This window comes from Podarcis tiliguerta, assembly GCF_965153285.1.
Source record: "Podarcis tiliguerta genome assembly, chromosome: 17".
Lineage (NCBI taxonomy): Eukaryota > Metazoa > Chordata > Lepidosauria > Squamata > Lacertidae > Podarcis > Podarcis tiliguerta.
In genome coordinates, this window is record NC_139550.1 from 21,572,682 (window position 1) to 21,598,381 (window position 25,700).

At 46.4% G+C, this 25,700-nt stretch overlaps 2 protein-coding genes across 3 annotated transcripts in view; one reads left to right on the forward strand and one right to left on the reverse strand.

The window, feature by feature from the left end:
• ACO1 (aconitase 1) overlaps positions 1–17,105 on the forward strand; it is a 49,896-nt gene extending 32,791 nt beyond the window's left edge. The window contains exons 11-21 of one of the 2 annotated variants that reach the window (XR_014506285.1): positions 236–395; positions 2,334–2,469; positions 4,469–4,553; positions 5,402–5,558; positions 7,002–7,126; positions 8,828–8,932; positions 9,730–9,872; positions 10,678–10,825; positions 12,853–12,975; positions 14,786–15,689; positions 15,753–17,105. Coding sequence is in view for 1 of the 2 variants with exons in the window: in XM_083419733.1 (XP_083275859.1) it covers positions 236–395; positions 2,334–2,469; positions 4,469–4,553; positions 5,402–5,558; positions 7,002–7,126; positions 8,828–8,932; positions 9,730–9,872; positions 10,678–10,825; positions 12,853–12,975; positions 14,786–14,971; positions 16,470–16,583 (1,482 nt within the window). In the remaining variant the exon portion in view is untranslated. The remainder of the gene's footprint in view (positions 1–235; positions 396–2,333; positions 2,470–4,468; positions 4,554–5,401; positions 5,559–7,001; positions 7,127–8,827; positions 8,933–9,729; positions 9,873–10,677; positions 10,826–12,852; positions 12,976–14,785; positions 15,690–15,752) is intronic. The other variant, XM_083419733.1, reaches the window with a different exon arrangement.
• A 925-nt stretch (positions 17,106–18,030) lies between these two features.
• Positions 18,031–25,700, reverse strand: part of RIGI (RNA sensor RIG-I) — a 28,241-nt gene continuing 20,571 nt past the window's right edge. The window contains exons 14-18 of the mRNA XM_083419824.1: positions 24,927–25,017; positions 24,588–24,758; positions 23,048–23,199; positions 21,474–21,620; positions 18,031–19,389 (exon numbers count right to left, since the gene is read on the reverse strand). Coding sequence (XP_083275950.1) covers positions 19,090–19,389; positions 21,474–21,620; positions 23,048–23,199; positions 24,588–24,758; positions 24,927–25,017 — 861 coding nt within the window. The 3' untranslated portion in view covers positions 18,031–19,089. The remainder of the gene's footprint in view (positions 19,390–21,473; positions 21,621–23,047; positions 23,200–24,587; positions 24,759–24,926; positions 25,018–25,700) is intronic.

Below are 25,700 nucleotides of genomic sequence, written 5' to 3' on the forward strand. Positions count from 1 at the left end.
AGGCATGGATGTTTGATGGAATGCTAATCACACCAGCATTCCACCTTGCAGTATGCTTTGTGGCAGGTCTCACTTGTTCTCTTTCTAAACGTTGAAAAGGCAAATCTGCCTTGGGCATCTTTCCCCTGACCAAAATGGCTGCTGTAGAACTGTCTGTTTTGCTTTCCTTGAGCCTTTCCTCTGCTACCGTGATTCAAAATAATACTTCTCTTTCCTTGTCCTCTCTTCCTTGTAGCAAGGGTTTAAAGGCTTCCAAATTGCCCCTGAACAGCATAACAGCCAAGTGAAATTTGTTTACAACGATAAGGAGTTCGAACTTACACATGGCTCGGTGGTGATTGCCGCCATTACTAGCTGCACCAACACAAGTAATCCTTCGGTTATGCTGGGAGCTGGTAAGTGTGTCTCATCCTTTTGTGTGTCATTAAATTTCACATGCATTTACCGTATTTTTCACTCTATAAGATGCACATTTTCCCCTCCAAAAATTAAGGGGGAATGTGTGGGCCTCTTATGGAGCGAATGCAGGCTCCTTGGCTTCAGCAATAGCAAAGAGAAGCCTCCGAAGCACAGAGGGAGCGCTCCTGCCACGCTCCAGAGGCTTCGCGTTGCTTTCGCTGAAGCCTGGAGAGCGAGACCCACCGACCCCTCTCGCTCTCTAGGCTTCAAAGATAGCCGCCTGAAGCCTCCGGAGTGCAGCGGGAATTCCCGCTGCGCTCCTGAGGCTTCCGGTTCCTTTCGCTGAAGGGTAGGTGCCCCTTCAGCTAAGGCGCAGCACCCCTTCAGCTAAGTTGGAGGAGAAATGGAAGGGGCTTCGTTTCTCCTGCCGCTTCGCTGAAGGGGTGCTGCAAAGAGTGGGGGAGAATTTTTTTTCTTGTTCTCCCCCTCTAAAACAAGGTGCGTCCTATGGTCGGGTGCATCCTATAGAGCGAAAAATATGGTATGTGCTTTTCAAGAGGGAAGCAACCCTCGGAGCCTTCTTACATAAGCTGGCATAACTGATTAGCAACACTGTCTTGCCTCTGTTTTCATTTAGGCCTCTGGAGGTAGAGGGAGGGTCATGGTGGACTTTGTCAATTATTTGGCTACCTTGGTGTACATAGCAATTGTGTCCAAGCAGATAGGCACAGCTACACTTCCATTGTGTATGAGCCTTTCCCTCCTTTGTCTCCTGTTGAGAGAGTGATGGTATAACAGCACCCTACAAAATAGCTCAGTCGGTAGAGCATAAGACTCTTAGCCTCAAGGCCATGAGTTCGAGCCCCACATTGGGCAAAAGAAAATCCTGCATTGCAGGGGGTTGGACTAGATGACCCTCGTCATCTAGTCCCTTCAAACACTACAGTTCTATGATTCTATGAAACTAGGTATAGGAAAGTGCAGTTATAAAAGCAAGCTTAAATATGGTTGAAGTCCAGTGCGATGACTCGAGGGGAGATTGTTCCTAGACTTTACTATATTACCTTAGGCAGATGCAAATCTTTACCAAGGCCTTTGACACCTGAGATGTGTGTTTTCAGAGCCCACCTTATTCCTGCAACTGTAAAAGTTCTGAATTTCAAGTTGTTACAACCTGCCCTGTGGCTTGAGCTGGGCTGGTAGCAAATTTAATCAACACCATCCTTGTCTAGTGATAGCTTTAAATAATATAAAGGTAAAGGTAAAGGGACCCCTGACCATTAGGTCTAGTCGTGGCCGACTCTGGGGTTGTGGCGCTCACCTCGCTTTACTGGCCGAGGGAGCCGGCGTACAGCTTCCGGGTTATGTGGCCAGCATGGCTAAGCCGCTTCTGGCGAACCAGAGCAGCGCACAGAAACACTGTTTACCTTTCCGCTGGAGCGGTACCTATTTATCTACTTGCACTTTGATGTGCTTTCAAACTGCTAGGTTGGCAGGATTATGGTAAATAATATACTTTGGTTTAAATGCAGCACTGAGCCAGACATGCCTGTGCCTATACGATTTTGTAAGGCGGCATACAGTCGTACCTTGCTTTTCAAACAGCTTAGTTCTCGAACATTTTGGCTCCCAAACGCTGCAAATCCGGAAGTGACTGTTCTGGTTTGTGAACTATTTTTGGAAGCCGATCGTCCAACGGGGCTAACCTGGACTTGGTTTCCAAATGTTTGGAAGTTGAATGGACTTCCGGAACGGATTCCATTTGGTATGTATAAATAAATGTCCACCACTCCCATCGCTCCCGGCCATTAGCCACGCAAGCTAGCTCTGATGGGAGTTGGAGCCCATCGGTGTCTAGAGGGGATTCCCCACCCCATAATACTCAGCTGGAACAAGTGGTCTGAGACATCCATTGACTTTGGATATTTTTTCAGGATTGCTTGCAAAGAAAGCTGTAGAAGCCGGACTGACCGTGAAGCCATACATTAAAACTAGCCTGTCTCCTGGAAGTGGGGTCGTTACATACTATCTGAGAGAGAGTGGAGTCTTGCCTTACCTTGTTCAACTAGGGTAAGCGGTTAGATTACTCAGTCGAGACTCTCATAATTAATGTTTGATACTTGCTCCTCGGTTGAAAAAGCTTGTGTTAAGTATTCGTTTTTTGGCTGTTGGCTGTAACTAGAAAATAAACAAAATCGCAGCTAAAAACACCGGGTTGAGAAAAGCAAAGCAGCTTGGAATACATGGAGGAAACCACATGTTGTTGGACTCCAAATCCCATCAGCCCCAGCCAGAATTGGACAGTGGTTGGGGATGATGGGAGGTGTAGTTCAATCACCTGGAAAAGCCACAGGTTCTCATTTCCTGCTTATAAAGGTTGTTGGAATGTTCAAGGGTCATTCAGTTGCCAACATTCAGGTTGCAGTCTGCATGCGAGTTGAAAGTACAGTGGTACCGGTTTGAGAACTTTACCTCAGTCTAAGAATGGGATCCAAACGGTGGAAGGGTACCGGCGGTAGGAGGCCTCATTAGGGAAAGCGTGCCTTGGTTTAAGAACGGTTTCGGTTTAAGAACGGACTTCCGGAATGGATTAAGTCTGTCAGCCGAGGTACCAGTGTAATATTATTATTATTAATTATTAAATTTATATACTTCCCTTCATCTGAAGCTCACAGGGTGGTTTACAGTATAAAAACACAAAAACACATAACATAGCCATAGCTGTCAACGTTTCCCCTTTTTAAAGGGAAATTCCCTTATTCTGAATAGGATTCCTCGCAAAAAAGGGGAAAAGTTGACAGCTATGAACATAACAACAAACAAAAACAATACTCTCCCCCCCTGAAAAGGCTTGTATTGCCAGCCTCCAGACCTTTTCAGAAGAGGCACATGAAGAAGGGCTTCAGATGGTGAATGCAGGGTCTGGGTCGGTTCCACACAGAGAGCCAGTGTGGTGTAGTGGTTAAGAGTGGTAGACTCATAATCTGGTGAACCGGGTTCGCTTCCCCGCTCCTCCACATGCAGCTGCTGGGTGACCTTGGGCCAGTCACACTTCTCTGAAGTCTCTCAGCCCCACTCACCTCACAGAGTGTTTGTTGTGGGGGAGGAAGGGAAAGGAGAATGTTAGCCGCTTTGAGACTCCTTAAAGGGAGTGAAAGGCGGGATATCAAATCCAAACTCTTCTACTCTTCTTCTATGGGGAGAGGCCGTCCTTGAAATCTTGCAGTCCTGGGCAAGTTAAGGCTTTACAAGTCAAAACCAGCACTTTGAATCAGGCCCAGAAACTAATTAGCAGCCAGTGCAGCCTGGCCGGGAGTGGAGTTGTATGCACAAACCGTCTTGCCCCAGTGAGTGATCTGGCCGCCAAATTTGTTATTGTTTTGGCTCCTTAGTAATTAATTTTAAAAAGGGAAGAAAGACGAGGCTGCTCATTTTCCAGTATATATCCAGTCATACCTCGGGTTACAGATGCTTCGGGTTGTGTGATTTCGGGTTGCGCACTGCGCCGAACCCGGAAGTAACGGAAAGGATTACTTCTGGGTTTTGGCGCTTGCGCAGAATCGCCGAATTGTGACCCGGGTGTCCACTGTAGCATCTTCACTGCAGTTGAGATGTATTCATAATTAAGCCCTACCGTATAAAAATGGCAGGTGAGGTGGTGAATGTGGTGAAGTGTCTCATGATTAATACTCATTAAACAAACAAACAACACAAAACCCTCCTTCTCTTTCCTGTGCTTAACAAAAGCATCATATCAGAGAGGACAGCAGGCTAGAAAATGCCTTGAGTGTTTGACTCCCACCTGTAATGTGAATTTTTTACGGTGACCCATCTGATTTTCCATTCATGCAAACTAGGCCTGAGATGGACACATAGAGTGGTTGTGATTTTTCCAGCAGAAACATTGACCACAGAGGGTGGAATTAAACATTGCACTATTGCAGGTGTTCTGCCTGCATAAGCATATCCTACTGCGCTCTGTCTTTTTTGGCAAACAATATGCTTTATAGTTAATATGCAGGTGTGTATATATCCATCAAATACAGAACCTGTTTCATGCTGTCTGCAGGTTTGATGTGGTAGGTTATGGATGCATGACATGCATTGGCAACAGCGGGCCTCTGCCAGAACCAGTTGTCGAAGCCATTACTCAAGTAAGTCAAGCCTTGTGCCCCATATTCTGCTGTTAGAGATGTCACATACAGACTTCCATTTTGGTTACAAATGGCTAAAAGGTAAAGGGATGGTTAAGTCCAGTCACGGATGACTCTGGGGTTGTGGCACTCATCTCGCTTTACTAGCCATCGTTTGTCCGCAGACAGCTTCCGGGTCATATGGCCAGCATGACTAAGCTGCTTCTGGCGAACCAGAGCGGTAACTATTTATCTACTTGCAGTTTGATGTGCTTTTGAACTGCTAGGTTGGCAGGAGCAGGGACTGAGCAATGGGAGCTCACCCCGTTGCGGGGATTCAAACCGCCAACCTTCTGATCGGCAAGCCCTAGGCTCTGTGATTTACACCACTTGGCTACAAGCAAGCAAATTGTTGTTGTTGTTATTTTTGTTGTCTGGTCTTTTCACCGTAATAAAAATTAATTGACACATGTCCAGGTTTTGTGTCTGTAGGATTTAGGTGAAATAGCAGCGGAACTTGTATTTTTTTTTTTTAAATGCATTGCTGGTGGCTTGTAGCAAACAGAAGACTTGCAGTGGATATTGTGTGTTCTCAGAAAGCATCTGTTTTACTACATTTTACATTTATCGGACTTTGTTCAATAGACCAATTAGTCTAGGGATTTTTCAGTCTCACTCTGATGAAAGCTGAGTACTCAGCTTCAGATACAGAGCTCATAAAAGCCCTTGTTGGGTATTTCCTGGAACTGTGAGCACAGCTCAGTGATATCCTCTCTCCCTCCCCATTCCCAGGTCTTCTAGATGTGAGAAAGTAGAAGCTGTAGCATTTGTAAATGTGTTATCCTGTTCCCTTCTTCCCCTCTGCACAGGGAGACCTTGTAGCTGTGGGCGTCCTCTCTGGAAACAGAAACTTTGAGGGCCGTGTCCACCCCAATACTCGTGCCAATTACCTGGCCTCCCCACCATTGGTAATAGCGTATGCCATTGCGGGAACCATAAGGATTGACTTTGAGAAGGAACCTCTAGGTAAGGCATCGCTTGGGGAATAATGAACCCTTTAAATTTTGTGTATCTACCAGCTTTGATCATGCGAAAGGCTGGGCTGGATGAATCCCTAGCCGGAATTAAGATTGCCGGAAGAAATATCAACAACATCAGATATGCAGATGACACAACCTTGATGGCAGAAAGTGAGGTGGAATTAAAGAACCTTTTAATGAGGGTGAAAGAGGAGAGCGCAAAATATGGTCTGAAGCTCAACATCAAAAAAGCGAAGATCATGGCTACTTGACCCATCACCTCCTGGCAAATAGAAGGGGAAGAAATGGAGGCACTGAGAGATTTTACTTTCTTGGGCTCCATGATCACTGCAGATGGTGACAGCAGTCACGGAATTAAAAGATGCCTGCTTCTTGAGAGAAAAGCAATGACAAACCTAGACAGCATCTTAAAAAGCAGAGACATCACCTTGCCAACAAAGGTCCGTATAGTTAAAGCTATGGTTTTCCCAGTAGTGATGTATGGAAGTGAGAGCTGGACCATAAAGAAGGCTGATTGCCGAAGAATTGATGCTTTTGAATTCTGGTGCTGGAGGAGACTCTTGAGAGTCCCATGGACTGCAAGAAGATCAAACCTCTCCATTCTGAAGGAAATCAGCCCTGAGTGCTCATTGGAAGGACAGATCCTGAAGCTGAGACTCCAATACTTTGGCCACCTCATGAGAAGAGACGACTCCCTGGAAAAGACCCTGATGTTGGGAAAGATTGAGGGCACAAGGAGAAGGGGACAACAGAGGACGAGATCATTGGATAGTGTTCTCGAAGCTACCAGCATGAGTTTGACCAAACTGCAGGAGGCAGTGGAAGACAGGAGTGCCTGGTGTGCTCTGTCCATGGGGTCATGAAGAGTCGGACACGACTAAACAACTAAACAACAACAACCAGCTTTGATTAGTTGCTCCATGGCTGCTGTTCTCCGGGTGCTATGCAAAGAAACAGCAAAAGGCGAAATCACAAAATCAACAAATGCAATACAAAAACAGCACTCAGAACAATTACTTAAAGAAATGAAAAAAATGGCGGCAAAATAATATTATCAGAGAGCAAAACCCAGGTACCAAGTGCCGAGGAGACCCTTTCTTCATCACTACCTGTGGTTTCCCAGCTGGTGGGGCACTCTGAGAAAGGTCTCTGTTTATTATCTCAGGGCACAGGCAAGTACATAGAGGAAGAGATGATATGTCAAGTCCTCTGGCTCCAGTCTGCGAAGCACTTTTTATGTAATTCACTTTAAAGGTCAGGATCCATAAGAGTGCCTGTGTTTTAATGGGTCTTGTTTACCTTCCATATGCCAAATCCATATCAAGCTTCCAAGAAATGTAGGTGTTTACTGAAGTGGCCGTGTGCTGTGTACACACAGCATTTTTGGGACGCTTTCTCCCTAGTTTATCGCCTGCGTACTTTCTTACAGGTGTAAACGCACAAGGGAAGAAGATCTTTTTAAGAGACATTTGGCCCATGAGGGATGAGATCCAAGCTGTTGAACGCCAGTATGTCATTCCAGGGATGTTTAAAGAGGTCTACCAGAAAATAGAGGTAACATGTGGTGTTAATACATAGAGCATTTGCATTATTTACGGCTTTCGATCTCAGCAGATATCCTAAATAAATTATAAATACATGCTTTGCCTAAATGTTTTGTCTAGATGTTTAATGTAATTCCCATTTTTAATTGTAGAAAGAGTGGTTCCTCGGGTTCATGTCTGCCCAGGACTACAATAAAGTGTTGTTAACAAATATTAGACAGGTGCAGAATGCAATACTGGGTTCCGGCTTCAAATTCCTTTGACTTTCATTAATATTATCGTATTACAGGGCTTCCTTCTTCCTCCCTATCATTAGCAACCCCAGAATAAATGTTTCCAATTAGTTAAAATGGCAGAATTGTGTAAGTGTGTGATTTCTGCGAGCCGCAGGAATAAATTGTTCATGGTGAGAGATTTGGATTTTCCAGGGAGTATCCCCAGCCCTGGGACGCGGGTGGCGCTGTGGGTAAAAGCCTCAGTGCCTAGGGCTTGCCGATCGAAAGGTCAGCGGTTCGAATCCCCGCGGCGGGGTGCACTCCCGCTGTTCGGTCCCAGCGCATGCCAACCTAGCAGTTCGAAAGCACTCTCGGGTGCAAGTAGATAAATAGGGACCGCTTACTAGCGGGAAGGTAAACGGCGTTTCCGTGTGCGGCTCTGGCTCGCCAGAGCAGCGATGTCACACTGGCCACGTGACCCGGAAGTGTCTTCGGACAGCGCTGGCCATTGGCCTCTTTGAGTGAGATGGGCGCACAACCCTAGAGTCTGTCAAGACTGGCCCGTACGGGCAGGGGTACCTTTACCTTTTATCCCCTGCCCTAATTTACTTCAAGGTGGCCTCAAGGAACGAAAACAAAAAAACATGGAGCAACATTGAGCTAATGTTCTCCTGCTGAGTAGGGCATTTTTTGCCCATCCTTGCAAACTGTTAACACCATCCTGGAAGCCCAACACAGACAGATGGTGATTTTTACTGCTAATTACTTGGGCGAGGGCTTCTCTGGGGAGAATCGGCTGGGCTGATTCTGAATAGGAGAAAGGATTTTAGGCTTCTCCAGACAATCTGTTCATTGAGCATTCACTCTGATTTGCTAGCACAAAGCTTATGCAAAGAATAGACTTATGACCAATCTTTATTAAGCATCTATTCTGATTTGCTTACAGGGCAGTTTTACAACAATGAACATTCATCCTGATTTGCTTGAGGGTTGTGCATACATCTTCCTATTAATCATTTGTTCACTGCACAATTTTCAATGGATTTCGCCATCACTTTCCTACCTGCAAAAAGGCCGGTAGTGTTTCGCCTTTCATAAAATGGATTTGTTGCGCTGGGGCGACAGAGCGTTTTGCACTCCTTCAATTGTGCAAAGCTCAGTTTTCAGTATGCGCTCCAGTCCCTCCAGAAAAAAATAGTGAGTCTGTGAATGCAAGGAACTTAGTTTGTACTGTCGCAATTCACATGAAAAAGGAGACAGTTGCTCCTCAGAAGCAGAGCTCACAGCAAAATGGCTTTGTTGATCCTAAGATTCTAGCTCTCTGCTATATTTGCTGAGGATTATCAAGCAGATTTCCAGGCAGCTGTGGTTCAGGTTTCCCCAGCCTGTATTAGAGAGCCTGTTTAGTCCACTTTTTCATACTGGAAGGTATATATTTAAAATGTTGCACCCTATAAAGGTTTGTTTTCTATCCTTTTTCCTCTTCTATCTTGCAGACAGTAAACAAAGCTTGGAATGCATTAGATGTTCCAGCAGACAAGCTATATGCTTGGGACCCCAAATCCACATATATTAAATCACCTCCATTTTTTGAAAATCTGGTAAGTGTGTCTCACTTCCCTTTGTTTATTTGGGTAGATTTTACTGGCCAGATTGAGGACTTTCTCGCCCTGTTGGCTAGTAGAACAGAACAGAATAGAATAGAATAGAATAGAATAGAATAGAATAGAATAGAATAATAGAAGCCTTGCAGACTGTCTTTCTCCAAGAATGCTCTGAAATGCACCTTGAAATACACTTTTAAGTACAAATCTCATGCCTCAAGAGAGCCCTATTCTGTAGTTATGCTCATGCTTAAGAACAGCACATGAGTCAGGCTGTGTTGAGTAGCCCCATTCTGAGGCCACATAATTCATTTTACTTCTTCCCTGCCCTTCACCATAAGCTCCCAGGGCAGGTTACAACAATATAAAAATGTGGTCTTTCCAGTGAGTGCTGCAACAAAATGTTGTCGTGTGGGGTCCTACTGCTCTAGATTCCAGACGTTATGTTCTGTTGTTAACCCCCAACAGTCAAGTCAGCATTTTCAACACCGACCCCTCTCGCTCTCCAGGCTTCAGCGAAAGCTCCATAGGATGCACACACTTTCCCCCTTCATTTTTGGAGGGGGAAAAGTGTGTCCTATAGAGCGAAAAATATGGTATCTTTCTGAAAAACACCTTGAGCAGGAAAGCGAGCCGTCACACCTAGTTTGGCTTTCCAGATTTGATCAAGCCTATCAAGGGTTTTTTTAATAGTTTGGATGAGGGTAGCAGTTGCAAATTTGTACAGCTGACTCTTGAAAAACACACCCATGTGTTTGTTTTTAAATAACTACTTTTGTGTGGTGTTCTCTCAGACTTTGGAGCTCCCGCCACTGAAATCCATAATTGACGCCTACGTCCTGCTCAATCTTGGTGACTCTGTGACCACGGATCATATCTCTCCTGCTGGCAACATAGCAAGAAACAGCCCAGCTGCTCGTTATTTAACCAGCAGAGGGTGAGTCAAACATAGAAGCTTCTCTCTCTGTGTGTCCTTAGATAAGATGTCCTTAGATCAACATCCATCTGCTCCAGCAAGAATAGCCAATGGGCAAGGATGATACGAGTTGTATTTCAACATCAGGAGGTTCAAAGGCCTAGTGTGATTATTTCCCTAGCTTAGTTGGTAGAGCATGAGACTCTTAATCTCACAGTTGTGGGTTCAAGTCCCACTTCTGGCAAAAGATTCCTGCATTGCAAGGGATTGGATTAGATGACCTCCCTGTGGCCTTTACAACTTGACAGTTCTATGATTCCCCCCTCACTTCCCTCCCATTCCGCTTAACTGACTTCTCTGTTCTGTAATAACCTGCGGCGCTCCAGGTTCTTTTTGGACTTCAGCTCCCATCCTCCCTTCACACTGGCCGTCGGCTGATCCGGGTTCAAATCGGGGTTCAAAAATCCAGGGGGGCACCCTGATCCACATCTGAAGGCAGCCCCCTTTAGGGAAGCTTTTTATGTGTAACATACTACTGTATTTTAATACTTGTTGGAAGCCACCCAGAGTGGCTGGGGAAACCCAGTCAGATGGGCGGAGTATAAACAAATTATGATGATGGTGATGATGGTGATGATGATGATGATGATGATGGGTTAAACTGTCTGCACAGGCTGCTGGGGGAGGTGTTTTTGAAAGCCAGAAATATAAAAACTGAGTCACCCTAGCCACAAGTTGCAGAAGTGAACGTTTCGGGTTCCTTTTAGTTAACTGCGCACCCTTCTAGCTCATAAATCTGAGGATTGCCTTCTTTTTGTCTTGCTAGCCTAACTCCCAGAGAGTTCAACTCGTACGGTTCGCGCCGGGGCAATGACGCCGTCATGGCTAGGGGAACGTTTGCAAACATACGCCTGCTGAACAAATTTCTCAACAAGCAGGCCCCGCAAACTATCCACTTCCCGTCTGAGGAAACTGTGAGTATTCTTGTCTGCATCCACCTCGGGGCTGTTTGGAACAGGATGACCCCAGGGGCAGGCAGTGCTATTTTTCTAGAAAAAGGGGTGCTGGAACTCAGCACGAACTTGTCTCGTTCTCTTAAAATGGCAAGGACAGCCACCTGTCCTTGGTGGAACAGGTGCCGGAACCAAGTTCTGGCTGAAAAAACCCCCTGGGGGTAGGCAACCTTTTTTATCTCTTGAGGACCACTTCCCCTGGGGAGTACCGTATTTTTCGCTCTATATGACACACCAGGCCAAGGGCGTACTGGACCATAGGAGGGGGAGAACACGGGGGGGGGGGAATTCTCCCCCCCTCTGCTCAGTGCCCCTTCAGCGAAGCAGCAGGAGAAATGGAGCCCCTTCCATTTCTCCTCCCGCTTCGCTGAAGGGGCGCTGCACAGCTCTCCCTCTCTGCTGAAGCCAGGAGAGTCTTGCTCTCCTGGCTTCAGCAAAAGGAACGCGAAGCCTTCGGAGCGCGCCCTCTGCGCTTCGGAGGCTTTGCGTTGCTATCGCTGAAGCCAAGGAGCCTGCATTCACTCCATAGGACTCACACACATTTCCCCTTAATTTTTGGAGGGGAAAAAGTACGTCCTATAGAGCGGAAAATACGGTAATCTGTTGTGGGGAGGACATGCCAGGAGTAGGTGGAGCCAGATGCAAAATGTGTTCTGGATTAACCAGTGTGGAATAAAGACCACTGTGCTTTAATTTTCACTTTAGCTGCATCACATTAATGTTCCCAATCCTGTATGGGCTAACTCAGAAATAATCCCCACTGGGTTTGATGGAGTTGCATTCAAATAAGTATACAGAGGTGTGTTTTTTTTGGGGGGGGTGGTACTACAGCTGATCAGTATAGCTAATGTTATGGAAATCAAGTGAGAGCGATTCCTTTCTGGCTTTAGTGTGTTGCTATTCTAAACGCATAATCGAGAGGGTCAAGGAAGGGGAAGGAATGTACAGGAAATGATGCGATCGAAGAATGCAACAGCTTTGAAAGGTGGGTGGGGGCTGCATGGTTGCTCACCAGTGCTTTAAAGCTTCCTCACTTTTAGCCCTCCAAGTACAGGAATGGTATGTAGAGGGAGACTCGAATTACCATATTTTTCGCTCCATAAGGCACACTGGACCATAAGGAGCATCTAGTTTTTAGAGGGGAAAATCAAGGGGGGGGGAAATATTTTCCCTCCCCCAGCCCCAAAAAGCAGTGGACAGGCTGCATGCAGCCTGTCCGCTTCTCCCAGAGCTTCTCAGGGCTGCCAGGGGAAGCCCAGGTCCCCCCCCCCCCAGCCCCAAAGAGCAAAGAAGCCAAGACAGCGAGCAGAATCCATGCCGCTGGCTGTCTTGGCTTGTGCCACAGCCGCGCGCAGCCTCTCTGGCCGGAGAGGTTGCGCGGGGCTAAAGAGGAAGCCAAGACAGCCAGTGGGATGGATCCCGCTCGCTGTCTTGGCTTCTTTAGCCGCGTGCAGCCCCCACCTCCCACAAAAGCCCACAGGAGCTCGCGGCTCCTGCAGGCTTTTCTACAGAAGGGAGAAGGGACTGACTAGCCACACCAGTCCATTTTTGCTCCTGGGGAAAAGCCTGTAAGAGGCGCGCGGAGCTTGTGTGCGGCTCTTAGGAGTTTTTCCTGCCTGCCTCCCCCTGCATTCGCTTCATAAGACACACACACATTTCCCCTTACTTTTTAGGAGGGAAAAAGTGCGTCTTATGGAGCGAAAAATACGGTATGCCTCTTCTTTGAAGGGAAAGCCTATGTGTTCAGGGTTCCACGCAGCCAACTAAGCACCTCAAATAACTTTTGCTTTCTTGGCTTTGCGTGACATGACTTAAGCCTGCTGTTTGTTTTTAACTTAATTCTGCAGTGAACAGTATTTTTATATTGCATTATTTTTACCTCCCAATCATTGGGTGATTTATGAGGCTCAGTTTGCTTTAGGCGTGAAAGTGTTGGGCAGGGTTTCATTGCTCTTCCCGTGCACATCAGTTGCCCTGTGTGCTTACAGCTCGACGTGTTTGATGCTTCCGAGAGGTACCAGCAAGCAGGCCTCCCACTTATCGTGCTGGCTGGCAAGGAGTATGGCTCTGGGAGCTCCCGAGACTGGGCTGCGAAAGGGCCTTTTCTGCTGGTGAGTGGTCTGCGTTTGGGATGGCGAAGGGGGATGTCCTGTGTTCAGCTGTCTGCTGCAAGCAATGCCCCACAGCTAAATATTACACCAAAGTTTGGCCATATCCGATCTTGGCATTTTGAAAAATGGCAGCCTTGAAACCTTCACATAACAGTACAGTCATACCTCAGGTTACAGATGCTTCAGGTTGCGTTTTTTCGGGTTACAGACCCGACGAAACCCGGAAGTACCGGAACGGGTTACTTCCAGGTTTGGGTGGTTGCGCATGCGCAGAAGCACTAAATCGTGCTTTGCGTATGCGCAGAAGCACCAAATCACAAACCACGTGTGCACAGACACGGCACTGCGGGCTGTGAAAGCTGCAGGTTGCGAATCTGCCTCCCGCACAGATCATGTTCGCAGCCCGAGTGTTCACTGTACCTCATTGCTATCCGTGGTTCTGAAATGCTTGCTGCCAAAGAGAAGATAAGGAACAAAAAGTTGTGTTTGAACTGCAGTATCCAAAGAGAGTTGCATTTCTCCTCAAAATTACTAACTTTTTGAACTCTGCAAATGCAAGGCTGGATTTAAATTTGATCTTAAATTCCGGGTGTGTGTGTTAAATGAATATATAATGGCAGTTAGTGGCATTTTGGAAACTGGTTATAAATGCCTGTTGAGAACTTTACCCAAGAGAACTTTGCAATCAGCCATAATGCACAAACTCGAAATAAAAGATATATTTGCAAATGATTTAGGTGGGTCATGCTTTAGGACACCCCATCCCTGGGTGAAGTTTGACAACTCTGGTAAAACCTCCCCCCCCCCAAAAAAAGCTCAATCCAATGGGTAGATCACTGCCAGTTTTTTTTTTTAATAGTGGGAGTAGATTGCAGTCTCTTGGGAGTTGGACATGCCTGCTTTAGGTTAACCAAGCAAGACAAAGATGAAAACCCTTATGCAAGTTTTGGGGTGGGGGTGGCACCAAGCGGGCCTCCTGCCAGCTAAACACCTGCTGGGTGCGACCAATCTCTCTTCTTTCCTCAAACATGCAGCAGACTTCAAAATGGGGTGTTCCAAGGGCAGGGAGAGGACTGAGCTGAATCAGCCTGGGATCTGATGAATTCAGGGCCAGTCCACCACCTGGTGTCTCAGCCCATCGGTGGCCACCATCAGACCCAGCGGCTACCATATTTTTCGCCCTATAGGACGCACTTTTCCCCCTCCAAAAAAGAAGGAGAAATGTGTGTGCGTCCTATGGGGCGAATGTAGGCTTTCACTGAAGCCTGGAGAGCGAGAGGGGTTGGTGCGCACTGACCCCTCTCGCTCACCAGGCTTCAGGAAGCTATCTGCAAGCCTTGGGGGCCTGCGGGAGTTCCCGCCGGGCTCCCATGGCTTGCAGAGAGCTGCCTCTATCCCAAAGCCTGGGGCGCGCTGAGCAGTCGCGCCCCGGGCTTCGGGTAGCTCTACACAAGCTGCGGGAGCCCTCCCACGGCTTGCGGAGAGTTGCCTCTATCCTGAAGCCTGGGGTGCACTGAGCAGTCACGCCCCGGACTTCGGGTAGCTCTGCACAAGCCGTGGCAGCCCTCCCACGGCTTGCAGAGAGCAGCCTGTTCTGGGGGCTGGGGTTGGGAGAAGCTCGGGCTTCCCCCGCCCCAGCCCCGTGCCTTGGGGGGAAATAATTTTTTTCCTTTATTCCCCCCCCAAAAAACTAGGTGTGCCCTATGGGCCGGTGTGCCCTATGGGCCGAAAAATACGGTACATCCGCCAGTCATCTAACACATAAGTAGTTGTTACCCATGTGCTTTCTCTCTCTGTCTGTGTTTTTCAGGGCATCAAAGCTGTCCTCGCAGAGAGCTACGAGCGGATCCACCGCAGTAATCTCGTGGGAATGGGAGTGATTCCTCTGCAGTATTTGCCTGGAGAGGATGCCGATAGTCTTGGGCTGACTGGGCGGGAACGCTACACAATCATCATTCCCGAATCGATAGTGCCCAGAATGAACGTCCAGATCAAAGTAAGAGATTCCATGGGCGACAATGTGGTGTAGGCAATAAGCAATAAGCCCATTGATATCGTGTTGCCTTAAAGTATACCAGGTGGGGTTTCAAGTCCCACAAGTTGAATTGTCACATAAACACGCATGAACAGTGCTGCGTTTATTTGATCAAGGGATGCGGGTGGCACTGTGGTCTAAACCACTGAGCCTCTTGGGCTTGCCGATCGGAAGGTTGGCAATTCGAATCTGTGAGATGGGGTGAGCTCCCGTTGCTCTGTCCCAATTCCTAACAGTTCGAAAGCACACCAGTGCAAGTAGATAAATAGGTACTATTGTGGTAAGAAGGTAAACAGCGTTTCCATGCGCTCTGTTTTCCATCACGGTGTTCCATTGCGCCAGAAGCGGTTTAGTCATGCTGGCCACTTGACACAGAAAGCTGTCTGTGGACAAACGCCGGCTCCCTCGGCCTGAAAGCGAAATGAGTGCTGCAACCCCATAGTCACCTTTGACTGGGCTTAACCATCCAGGGGTCCTTTACCTTTAACCTTATTTGATCAGAAAAGTCACAGCTTCCTCATACTACGGAGGCTAGAGCGGAAAGATGGAATCGGAGCCTTAAAATTGTTACTATTTATTATGGGGAGGTGTAGTATGCGGGTGGCGCTGTGGGTTAAACCACAGAGCCTAGGGCTTGCCGATCAGGAGGTCAGTGGTTCGAATCCCCGCGATGGGGCGAGTTCCTGTTGCTCGGTCCCTGCTCCTGCCAACCTAGCAGTTCGAAAGCACGTCAAAGTGCAAGTAGATAAATAGGTACCACTGCGGTGGGAAGGTAAACAGTGTTTTCATGCACTGCTCTGGTTTGCCAGAAGCGGCTTAGTCATGCTGGCCACATGACCCAGAAGCTGTATGCCGGATCCCTCGGCCAGTAAAGCGAGATGAGCACCGCAGCCCCAGAGTCGGCCGCGACTGGACCTAATGGTCAGATGTCCCTTTACCTTTACCTAGTATGAATGGGTAGAATCATGGAATTGTAGAGTTGGAAGGGACCCCGGGGGGGGGGGGTCATCTTGCCCAACCCCCTGCAATGCAGGAATCTTTTTGCCCAACGTGGGACTCAAACCCATGACCTTGGAATTAAGAGTCTCATGCTCTACCGACTGAGCTAGATCACATGTGTTGGGCAGTTGCTTCATTGTTGGGCATCATCGTTGAGCCTGGAGAATCTGGGTTGGGGAGAGCTTTCAAGCCAGTGTCTTTAATCAGCTGGAACATGGAAGTTGGCATAAGGAAAAGGGAATGCTTTGCCCTCAACCAAGACATGTAAGGGGTGGGCCGGGGGGGGGGGGCACATAGCTTGTTCCCAGCCTGGTAAACCAGACTGAACTAGGATTGCTACATCTGAACTGGGCTGCAGGAGGCAAGGGTTTGAAATCCTGGTGTGGTCCATGTGCCTTAGGGAGATATTGAGCACTGTTTGCTGATGCTTTATATGTCTCTCTCTTTCTCCTTTCAACAGCTGGATACAGGGAAAACCTTCCAAGCCACCATGAGGTTTGACACGGACGTGGAGCTCACCTATTTCCGTAATGGCGGCATCTTGAACTATATGATTCGCAAAATGGCCGCCTAGTCTCAAAATGCGACTGTGCCACTGTCCAGTTATCATGAAATCTGCCTTTTCGTGATGAGAAATTCACAGTAATTGTGGGGAAGCTACACAAATATTGTCTAAAACCTGTGTTGGTTGTGTTTCAAGGTGGTATTTTTTACAACCATTAGAATGGGAGCCTAGATGCCTTGACCACCCGACCACCATTGACCTCATCCTGCCTCCAGTACCTTATTTTGTGTGGGTGAGTAGAATGAGAAATTCTGATTAACGTAGGGCTTACCCTTAGCTTCTTCAATATTTCGCATAGTAACAGACAGTTGTTTTTTGTTCCATGTGCCTGAGAGATGAAATTATCAAGTATGATGGTCTCATATCTGTTGAGTTAATCATTTCCCTTGAAAATCTAATACTGCTAAAATTATTAAATGGCTTAGCTCTTATATCTGAGAGGGTGAGTGCTCTCTCCTTCTGTGATCATGTGTGAGGTGCAGGGAGAATGAAAGACCATTTATAATAAAATTTAATCTATTTTCAAAAAAACTGTTTTCACCTCTCTCTCTTTTTTAAAAGCCTGTTTTTATATATTGTGGATTTTGGTTTCTGAGCTTAAGTTTACTAAGCAGTGTGTATAGGCCGGTTAAAAATATAAACGGAGTTTTACAGTGGCATGATATTGAACGGGTAGTGTTTCCACACACAAAAAACCCCTTCCAATTTTGTGCCAATAAAAATTGGGTTTATATCCATGTTGCGGCTGCCATAGTTATTAAATATCTATCCCACAACTTCCTCCACAGGAGTCTAGTGCAGCAGCCATGTTGATACTAAACCAGTGCAATTAAACCTTCCAAAAAGAATCACCTCCTCTTAAAACTAGTAATTTCAGGGGTGCCAAGGACAGGACTTTGAACCATCAAATGCCTGGGTAGACTGGAATGTTTTTAAATTTCTCCTAAAACTTACTGATTGCAAAATACAACTCAAATCTGTATTCATTTCATGACAGAAAATAGTTTTACAGTGGTACCTCAGTTTAAGAACAGCCTTGTTTACGAACTTATTCTGTATACCAACTCCGCAAAACAGGAAGTAGTGTTCCCGTTAGTGAACTTTACCTCGGTCTACGAACGGAATCCGAACGGTTGAAGGGCACTGGTGGTGGAAAGCCTAATTAGGGAAAGTGCGCCTCGGTTTAAGAACAACTTCTGGAACGGATTAAGTTTGTAAACCGAGGTACCACTGTACCTTGGATTTGAGACTTCCTGTTGTAACATATATTTGTTATTTGGTTGAAATAGAAGTCCCTAAGGTACAGTGAATCATGCTTTTGGTTAGGAGTAGCATTCTGAATGATCCATTAAGTCAAAAAGGCCAAATACTAAGACTGATCTGATCCCTCCTAGATAGCACATTTACCTACAAAGAGCTTAACATTCCTAGAGCAATAATCATGCTGCAGACTGAATGGGTTTAAAGTGGCTTTAATTAACTAATTTTTAAGAATTTCTTTCATTTGAAAGACTTGACAGTAGCTCGAGGACGGCATTTGGAACAAGGAGTGTAGAGAACTCGAAACCTTTTTGCATGCATGAGTTAATGTTTTTTGCCCAAGGTTGTTTGCTGCCTTGGAATCCAACCTACCTTATTATGGACTAGTTACAAACAAAGGCTGTACCATCATTTATGCCTCCTTGCCCTTATTGGAAGAAGAAAATGCAGATATAATCACAACATTATCTTCCTAACAGCTGCAGTTTCCTTTTTTAAAATAATAATTTTTATTAAGTTTTCCATTTAACAATCCAATCATATCACATTAATTATTCCAAATTATACCAATACATATCATAAAGTCCAAATATTTTGCCAAATTATAATTTTTTGTTGGGGGGTTCCCATGCTTCGAGTTCAGTAGGGTCCAATCATCTCATATTTCTGCTGCTTTTAGTGTTCACCAGACCCATCTTTCAATCTTCTTGTTGTTATCCTTTTTCTTAATAGCCTCTGAGTTGTTTCCACAGGCGAATTAAAGTAAGCAATATTATGCTTCTGTGTGAACTTTGTAAGGCAACAGCTACAGTTTCCGGTATGGGCACGAAGTTGTCAAGCCATCACAGAGAGTGCCACACACGACAGATGTGACTGGGAGAGAGGTTTAATCTATTTAAGAACTTTAATGTGCATGTGGTAAATACCGTTAAGATTCCAATCAACCCACCAAGCTTTTGTTCTTTCTTTCTTTCTTTCTTTCTTTCTTTCTTTCTTTCTTTCTTTCTTTCTTTAAAAGGTTTTGCAGAATGGCATTTGATCAAGCAATGCTGACTAACACCTAAGAGTGCTAAAGTACAAAATACGTCAAATGAAGCTTCTTACAGTAATTGCAAGGATAAAACGCAGAGTTTAATGCTATTAACAGCAGATGCACTCACCGTTAGCCTTCCCCTTTAAAAGCTGTAAAAATGGAAGGTGCCTGTTTGTTCGTTCAGAACAAAGGTTCCACAAGTAGCTTGGCCCTTTCTGCATTTTAATCGGACATTTCTTTAATATCAAATTCTTTCAGCGCAAAATTAACGTCTTTCCATTTCCGGAAATAATCCTGCTTCCCCTTGACCACGTCGTATACCGAAAAGCTCTCGATTTTTATGATGGGTATGTCCTCAAATGCCTTGTACTTCACTGCGATGCCCCAGTCATGCTGGCATTTGGCATCGCTGCAGTATATCTTGCTTTTTTTCTCAAAGTGACCCCAGTGGACGGGTTTGCTATGAGGCCTTGTTGTATACCGGTTCCTGAATTTCTTATCTATGACAGTGTGGTGAGCTACCTAGAAGAAAATCGTACAAGTTAACATCAACATTCGGCCCAGATTTAGGACTAGTTCTACACAGGCATAGTCTGCACCTTGAGTGAAAAACAGCAAAAACGTTTTCGTAATGTCCAAAAAAACAAAAACACAAAAAAAAGAGAGGGGGAAAAAGAAGCTCAACAACTGAATTTTACTTCTTGAAACATGGCAACCATATTTTTACAGGGTTTGCCTTTGCACAAAGGTGGGGAAATGTTTTCACCCAAAGAGCCACATTCCCTTCTGGGCAACACCCTGAGGTCCACAGGCCAGGCTGCGTAGGTTGACAAGGCTAGAGACAAAAGTGGGCACAGCAACCAATAGTACCTTTGCACAATAGGCTTATGTGTATGTGTGTGTGTGTGTGTGTGTGCACATACAAACACACCACTTTGTTCTCCCAAGCAGGCTGCCAAGGCCACTTCTGAGGGCCTTCTCGGTAGTGGCGCCCGCCCTGTGGAACACCCTCCCACCAGATGTCAAAGAGAAAAACAACTACCAAACTTTTAGAAGACATCTAAAGTCAGCCCTGTTTAGGGAAGCTTTTAATGTTTAATAGGTTATTGTATTTTAGTGTTTTGTTGGAAGCCGCCCAGAGTGGCTGGGGAAATGCAGCCAGATGGGTGGGGTATAAATAAATAAATAATAATAAAATTTATTTGGTAGTTATTTTTCTCTTTGACATCTGGTGGGAAGGCGTTCCACAGGGCAGGTGCCACTACTGAGAAGGCCCTCTACCTGGTTCCCTGTAACTTGGCTTCTCGCAGAGAGGGAACCGCCAGAAGGCCCTCGGCACTGGACCTCAGTGTATTCTATTCACCACATTTGCCCTGCTTGAGAATCTTTCTCCATGTCTCCATCTGATCACAAATATGCAGAAGCAACACCTATAGCAACAGCAATATAGGTGAGCCACAGAGCCGCTGTGGTTACATTTGTCATTTGACTAAAATGGTCATCCATTTTTACAAAGGCATAGGATCCCTTTTGTTTTCCCCTCAGAGCATTTGGACACATGAAATATGGCCTGCTTTTCACAGCAAGGGACCTGGGCAAACACACACACAGATTATATCATTCATTTGGTGCACAGAATTTCACTTGCATCCCACCACAACCAGAAGCCAATATGGGTGCTACCCAACCAAGGCTGGGCTACAGCTCCCAACATCCCTGCCTACTGGCCAAGGCTGATGGTGACTGCATCAATAGGAGTATAGCATCTAGATCAAGGGAAGTAATAGTGCCACTGTATTCTGCTCTGGTCAGACCTCACCTGGAGTACTGTGTCCAGTTCTGGGCACCATAGTTCAAGAAGGACACTGACAAACTGGAACGTGTCCAGAGGAGGGCAACCAAAATGGTCAAAGGCCTGGAAACGATGCCTTATGAGGAACGGCTAAGGGAGCTGGGCATGTTTAGCCTGGAGAAGAGGAGGTTAAGGGGTGATATGATAGCCATGTTCAAATATATAAAAGGATGTCACATAGAGGAGGGAGAAAGGTTGTTTTCTGCTGCTCCAGAGAAGCGGACACGGAGCAATGGATCCAAACTACAAGAAAGAAGATTCCACCTAAACATTAGGAAGAACTTCCTGACAGTAAGAGCTGTTCGACAGTGGAATTTGCTGCCAAGGAGTGTGGTGGAGTCTCCTTCTTTAGAGGTCTTTAAGCGGAGGCTTGACAACCATATGACAGGAGTGCTCTGATGGTGTTTCCTCTTGGCAGGGGGTTGGACTTGATGGCCCTTGTGGTCTCTTCCAACTCTATGATTCTATGATTCTATGACTTGGGAGTCCAAAACATAGGAGGGCAACAGGTCGCTGAAGGTGCTTCTAATATTGGATAGCTTTAGCATATTCGGGAATCAAACGTTTTCTGTCTCTTTTGTAGGAAATGTGTGCTTTTTTGTGCATTCTGCACAGTTTGAGCAGAAGAAACACAAGTGACAAAAAATTCACCACCCATGCCCTCATCCATAAATGACAAAATTGGTTAAAACAACAACAACACAAACCCCACTCCGTGAGGCATAATGCGTAAGAATTCCCACTGCAAGTTTACCTCAAGCACCCGGATATCTTCCACGTCGCAGGCATGTGCTTTACACTTCCCGCACAACAATTTCCGCTTGCCCGTCTCCAGCTTGGGCTGAGGCTCTTTCTTCTTGGAATCTTGAATTTTCTTTTGTATCTTCTGCAAGTCGCTTATCTAAGGGGAAAGGAGTGGTTAGAACAGAGGGCAAGAGATAACCACTTCTCTGGGGAGCCGGAATACTCCTGGAGGCTGCTGATTATTGCGGAGGGCAGAACACTTCAATGTAGGGAATGACGCAAGGAAGGGCCATGGGGCAGAGCACGATTTACCCTATTTTTCTGTGTATAAGACGCCCCCTATTTTGGGGACCTGGGATTAAGAAAATTGTTGTTGAGTTTTTTGGGGGGAGAATTGCCCATTGTTGTTGAGCTTTTTTTTTGGGGGGGGGATTGCCAAAAATCACTCACACAACTGAACAGCGCTTCCTATCACACATGATGCAGAAGCCACCAATCGTCTGACAGCCCACCACCAGCAGCCCGCCCAATTGCTGCAGCAGCAGCCAATCAACAAAAGCGCTTGACGCAGCCATGGATAGTGGGTAGTGTAGTGGGTAGTCGCTTACAATCTCCTGCTCATGGCAGCAACCAATCTCCCGTTCCCCCTATGCACAATCCGTGTATAAGACTACCCCAGTTTTTATACATTCTTTTAACATACAAAAACCTCGTCTTATACACAGAAAAGTACCTTACATCCTGAATCTCCCAAGGTGGATCTCCAGGCCAAGTTGGAAATGTCTCCTGCCTAAAACCTTGGAGAGTAGGGCTGGGTAATATATCAATGTAGTCTCCCAAACTGGTGTGATATATTGGGATGTTGAAAACCAGACTATCGCTTAGGCCTACTGGAGAGAGACTGCCCGTCAGTGTGGCCAGAACTGTGCTAAATGGGCCAATGGTTCTGACTCCGCACATGGAAGCTTTTAAAAGACATTCAAAATTTAGGCAGGCCTTTGCAGTGGCGGAGGAAGGGGGTGCGGTGGGGGTGGGCCACCCCAGGTGTCACCACTGAGGGGGGGGTGACAAAATGCCAAGCGGCACTCACTGCGGGGCCTGCAGTACGCCTGAGCCACGCGTCTCTCCTGGGAGAAACACAGTGGCTTGAGCGCGTGTAAGCTTCACACTGCCCAAACGGTCTGCTCACCGCCTCCCCACAAGCTGTAGGGCGGCTGAGTGGGAGGAGGAAGGGAGACTCCCTGGAGGCCCTGCGGAGTGTCCTGCCCCGGCTCACCCCTCCCCATGGGAGGCTGGCGCTGGCCCTGCCCCTGGGCACGGCATGCGTGCCACCCCAGGCGCCCGATTGGATTTCTCCACCGCTGAGTCCTTGTGCTTGCCTTCTCCATAGCTGTCAACTTTTCCCTTTTATTGTGAGGAATCCTATGCAGAATCAGGGAATTTCCCTTAAAAAAAGGGGAAACGTTGACAACTATGGCCCTTCTCCCAGGTACTCTGCTTCTGAGCTCCAGAACTCACTCATGGGGCCAACAATAGGTTTATTTGTTGTTGTTGTTTGAAAGCAAAGTATGAAAATGGAGTTACCTTCTGTGCAAATGTCTCCTCATCCCACTTCTGCACTTTCTCGATGGCTTGGTTCATCATCTCTTCTTTTAAGATGTTATATTTCTCGTTCTCCTCCTGTTCTTTTTTGCTTGTCACAAGGATGCACTTGCTATCTTTGGCTCTTCCGCGTCCTGAAGGCAGCACAGAACAAACAGGTTTAGAAACCACAAAGCGAGGAAAGGTGGAGAGACACCCCCTGCCACACTCACTTTGAGGGGGAAGAAGGGCAGGAAAGCCCAGGCATGAGAGTGAACATGACATGCCCTGGGATAGCTCAGTTGGTAGAGCAGGGTGAGCTCTGATCTCTCCAAGTGCCCCACTATCCCCCGCCCCCCAGGTTGCCTCCAGCAACATTCCCAAACATTTCATGGGGCCAGTGGAGGTTTAGCCCAGAATGTTTTAACTTGCTAGATTACCAGATGCTTGCATTTACAAAGTGATCACATTGCACTCTGAACTTGCTTCTCTTTCTTCCCACCTCTTCCTTTTGCGTCATGCCTATTAAGACTGTAATCTAATCTGGCAGAGACTAGGGCTGGGCAATATATCGTCCGCAACTAGTTTGATGTCCATTTCGTGATATCAGTTTCATTATTTTTGACCTGGCAATATATCACGAATTATGATGTGTGTGTGTCTGCTATGCTATGAATGCACAAATCACGATGTGGGAAAAACCCTGAAGCTTCACATAGCTCCATCCTTATTTCAGACACCATGATATATCGGTATATTGTGATTTTAGCTGGTGATATAGAATGATGCTGAAAACCAGATGTTGAAACCCAGCCCAAGCAGAGACTTAATTTTGCTGGCTTCTGTAGTACCAGATGTTGGTGATTGCTAGGAGTTGGGGTCCAGCCTTTCCAGAGGGCACCACATTGACTAAAAGGTAAAGATAAAGGTACCCCTGACCATTAGGTCCAGTCGTGGACGACTCCGGGGTTGCGGTGTTCATCTCGCTCTATAGGCCGAGGGAGCCGGCATTTGTCCACAGACAGCTTCCGGGTCGTGTGGCCAGCAAGACTAAGCCACTTCTGGCGAACCAGAGCAGCGCATGGAAACGCCGTTTACCTTCCCGCCGGAGCGGCACCTATTTATCTACTTGCACTGGTGTGCTTTTGAGCTACTAGGTGGGCAGGAGCTGGGACCGAGCAATGGGAGCTCACCCCGTTGCGGGGATTCGAACCGCCGACCTTCCGATCGGCAAGCCCAAGAGGCTCAGTGGTTTAGACCACAGCGCCCCCCTCGTCCCCCGCATTGACTACCTCTGCTCTAAACACTTTAAGAACGTAATAACTATTAAGCAAAACAGAAACAAAACCATGCCCAGGATCAATAAGCTCATATTTTGTTCCATGATGGGGGCAATGTCTACAAACAGACTCCCAAAACACCTGCTTTCCAGGCTTGCATAGCCTGCTATGAATTGTGCAGCTGCACAATTGGCAGTATAAGCTCACCCTCGGTTGGAACACCATCCCGGCCTATGGACCATGGAATAATTTACACCACCTACCTCGGACTTGTATCATTTTGATGACGTTGCCTGTATATTCATACAGAAGAACAAGGTTGCACTGAGCAATATCTATCCCTTCATCGGCAACAGATGTAGCTATGAGCATCTTGCTGTCCCCATCGGTTTTGAAGGAGTCCAAGACACCTTTTTGATTTGGGAGTGTCATACCTTTAAAAAAAAAAGTTGACCAAGAAAAATAAAAATTATCCACAGAATGAAAGCTATTAACACAGGCATTGCCCTTAACAAAGGCATTGCTATTCACCGTTCTAAATAGTGTGGTGTTCTGAATTGGCATTGCCTCAACGAAGTTAGTAAAAGACAAAGTTCCCTTACCTGTTTGCTGATTTCTTTTTCCACGGCCCATCAATACATCTGGCTTCAGGTGTTGAAGTTGGGGGTTCTCTTCTATCCAGTTCTTCAATGCCTGTAAAATTTATTGGTCTCAGAATTTCTTTCCACCCAGTCTTTGATTCAACTGAGCTTTAGGCCACACTCCCACATATATCTACACAAACAGATGCTCAACATTTTGGGGCAGATATTCTGTAAGGAATCCATAGCGTTCTTTTCAGCTCACTAACCAATCACTATCTTTAAAAAAATCAGAGCACTGAATACGTAGGACAGGAAAAACTCCTAGGATTGAAATGAAGTTATGCTTTGAAGCATATACCTTCTAGGCCATTTGAGAAGGTCCTCTCCAATAGGTCCTCTTTTGGTGACACTGCATAAAAGCCCAGTGTCATTGACACACTTGGGACACATCATGCTGAACCACAATTCAGTGTGATGTTCACAAATGGGAAAGAGCCTAGCTAAATTCATATTCTTCCCTCTCCCCCCCCTGTGGCACAGGCAGGAGTCCAGAAGCTTCTGTTTCAACTTTTGGCTAACCATGGTTTGCTAAACATGGTTTGTTTGTGTGGATGACATAGCAAACCATGGTTTGCTAACCACGGTTTGCTATGCCATCCAGACAAACATGTCAGCTGTTGTTTGTTTCAAATAACCCACCTACAAACCATAATTTCTTAAGATGGGTTGTTTAACCAGCCCTACAGACAGCATAGAAAGCTATGCGTAATCAAAACTTCCAAGTTTCCAAAC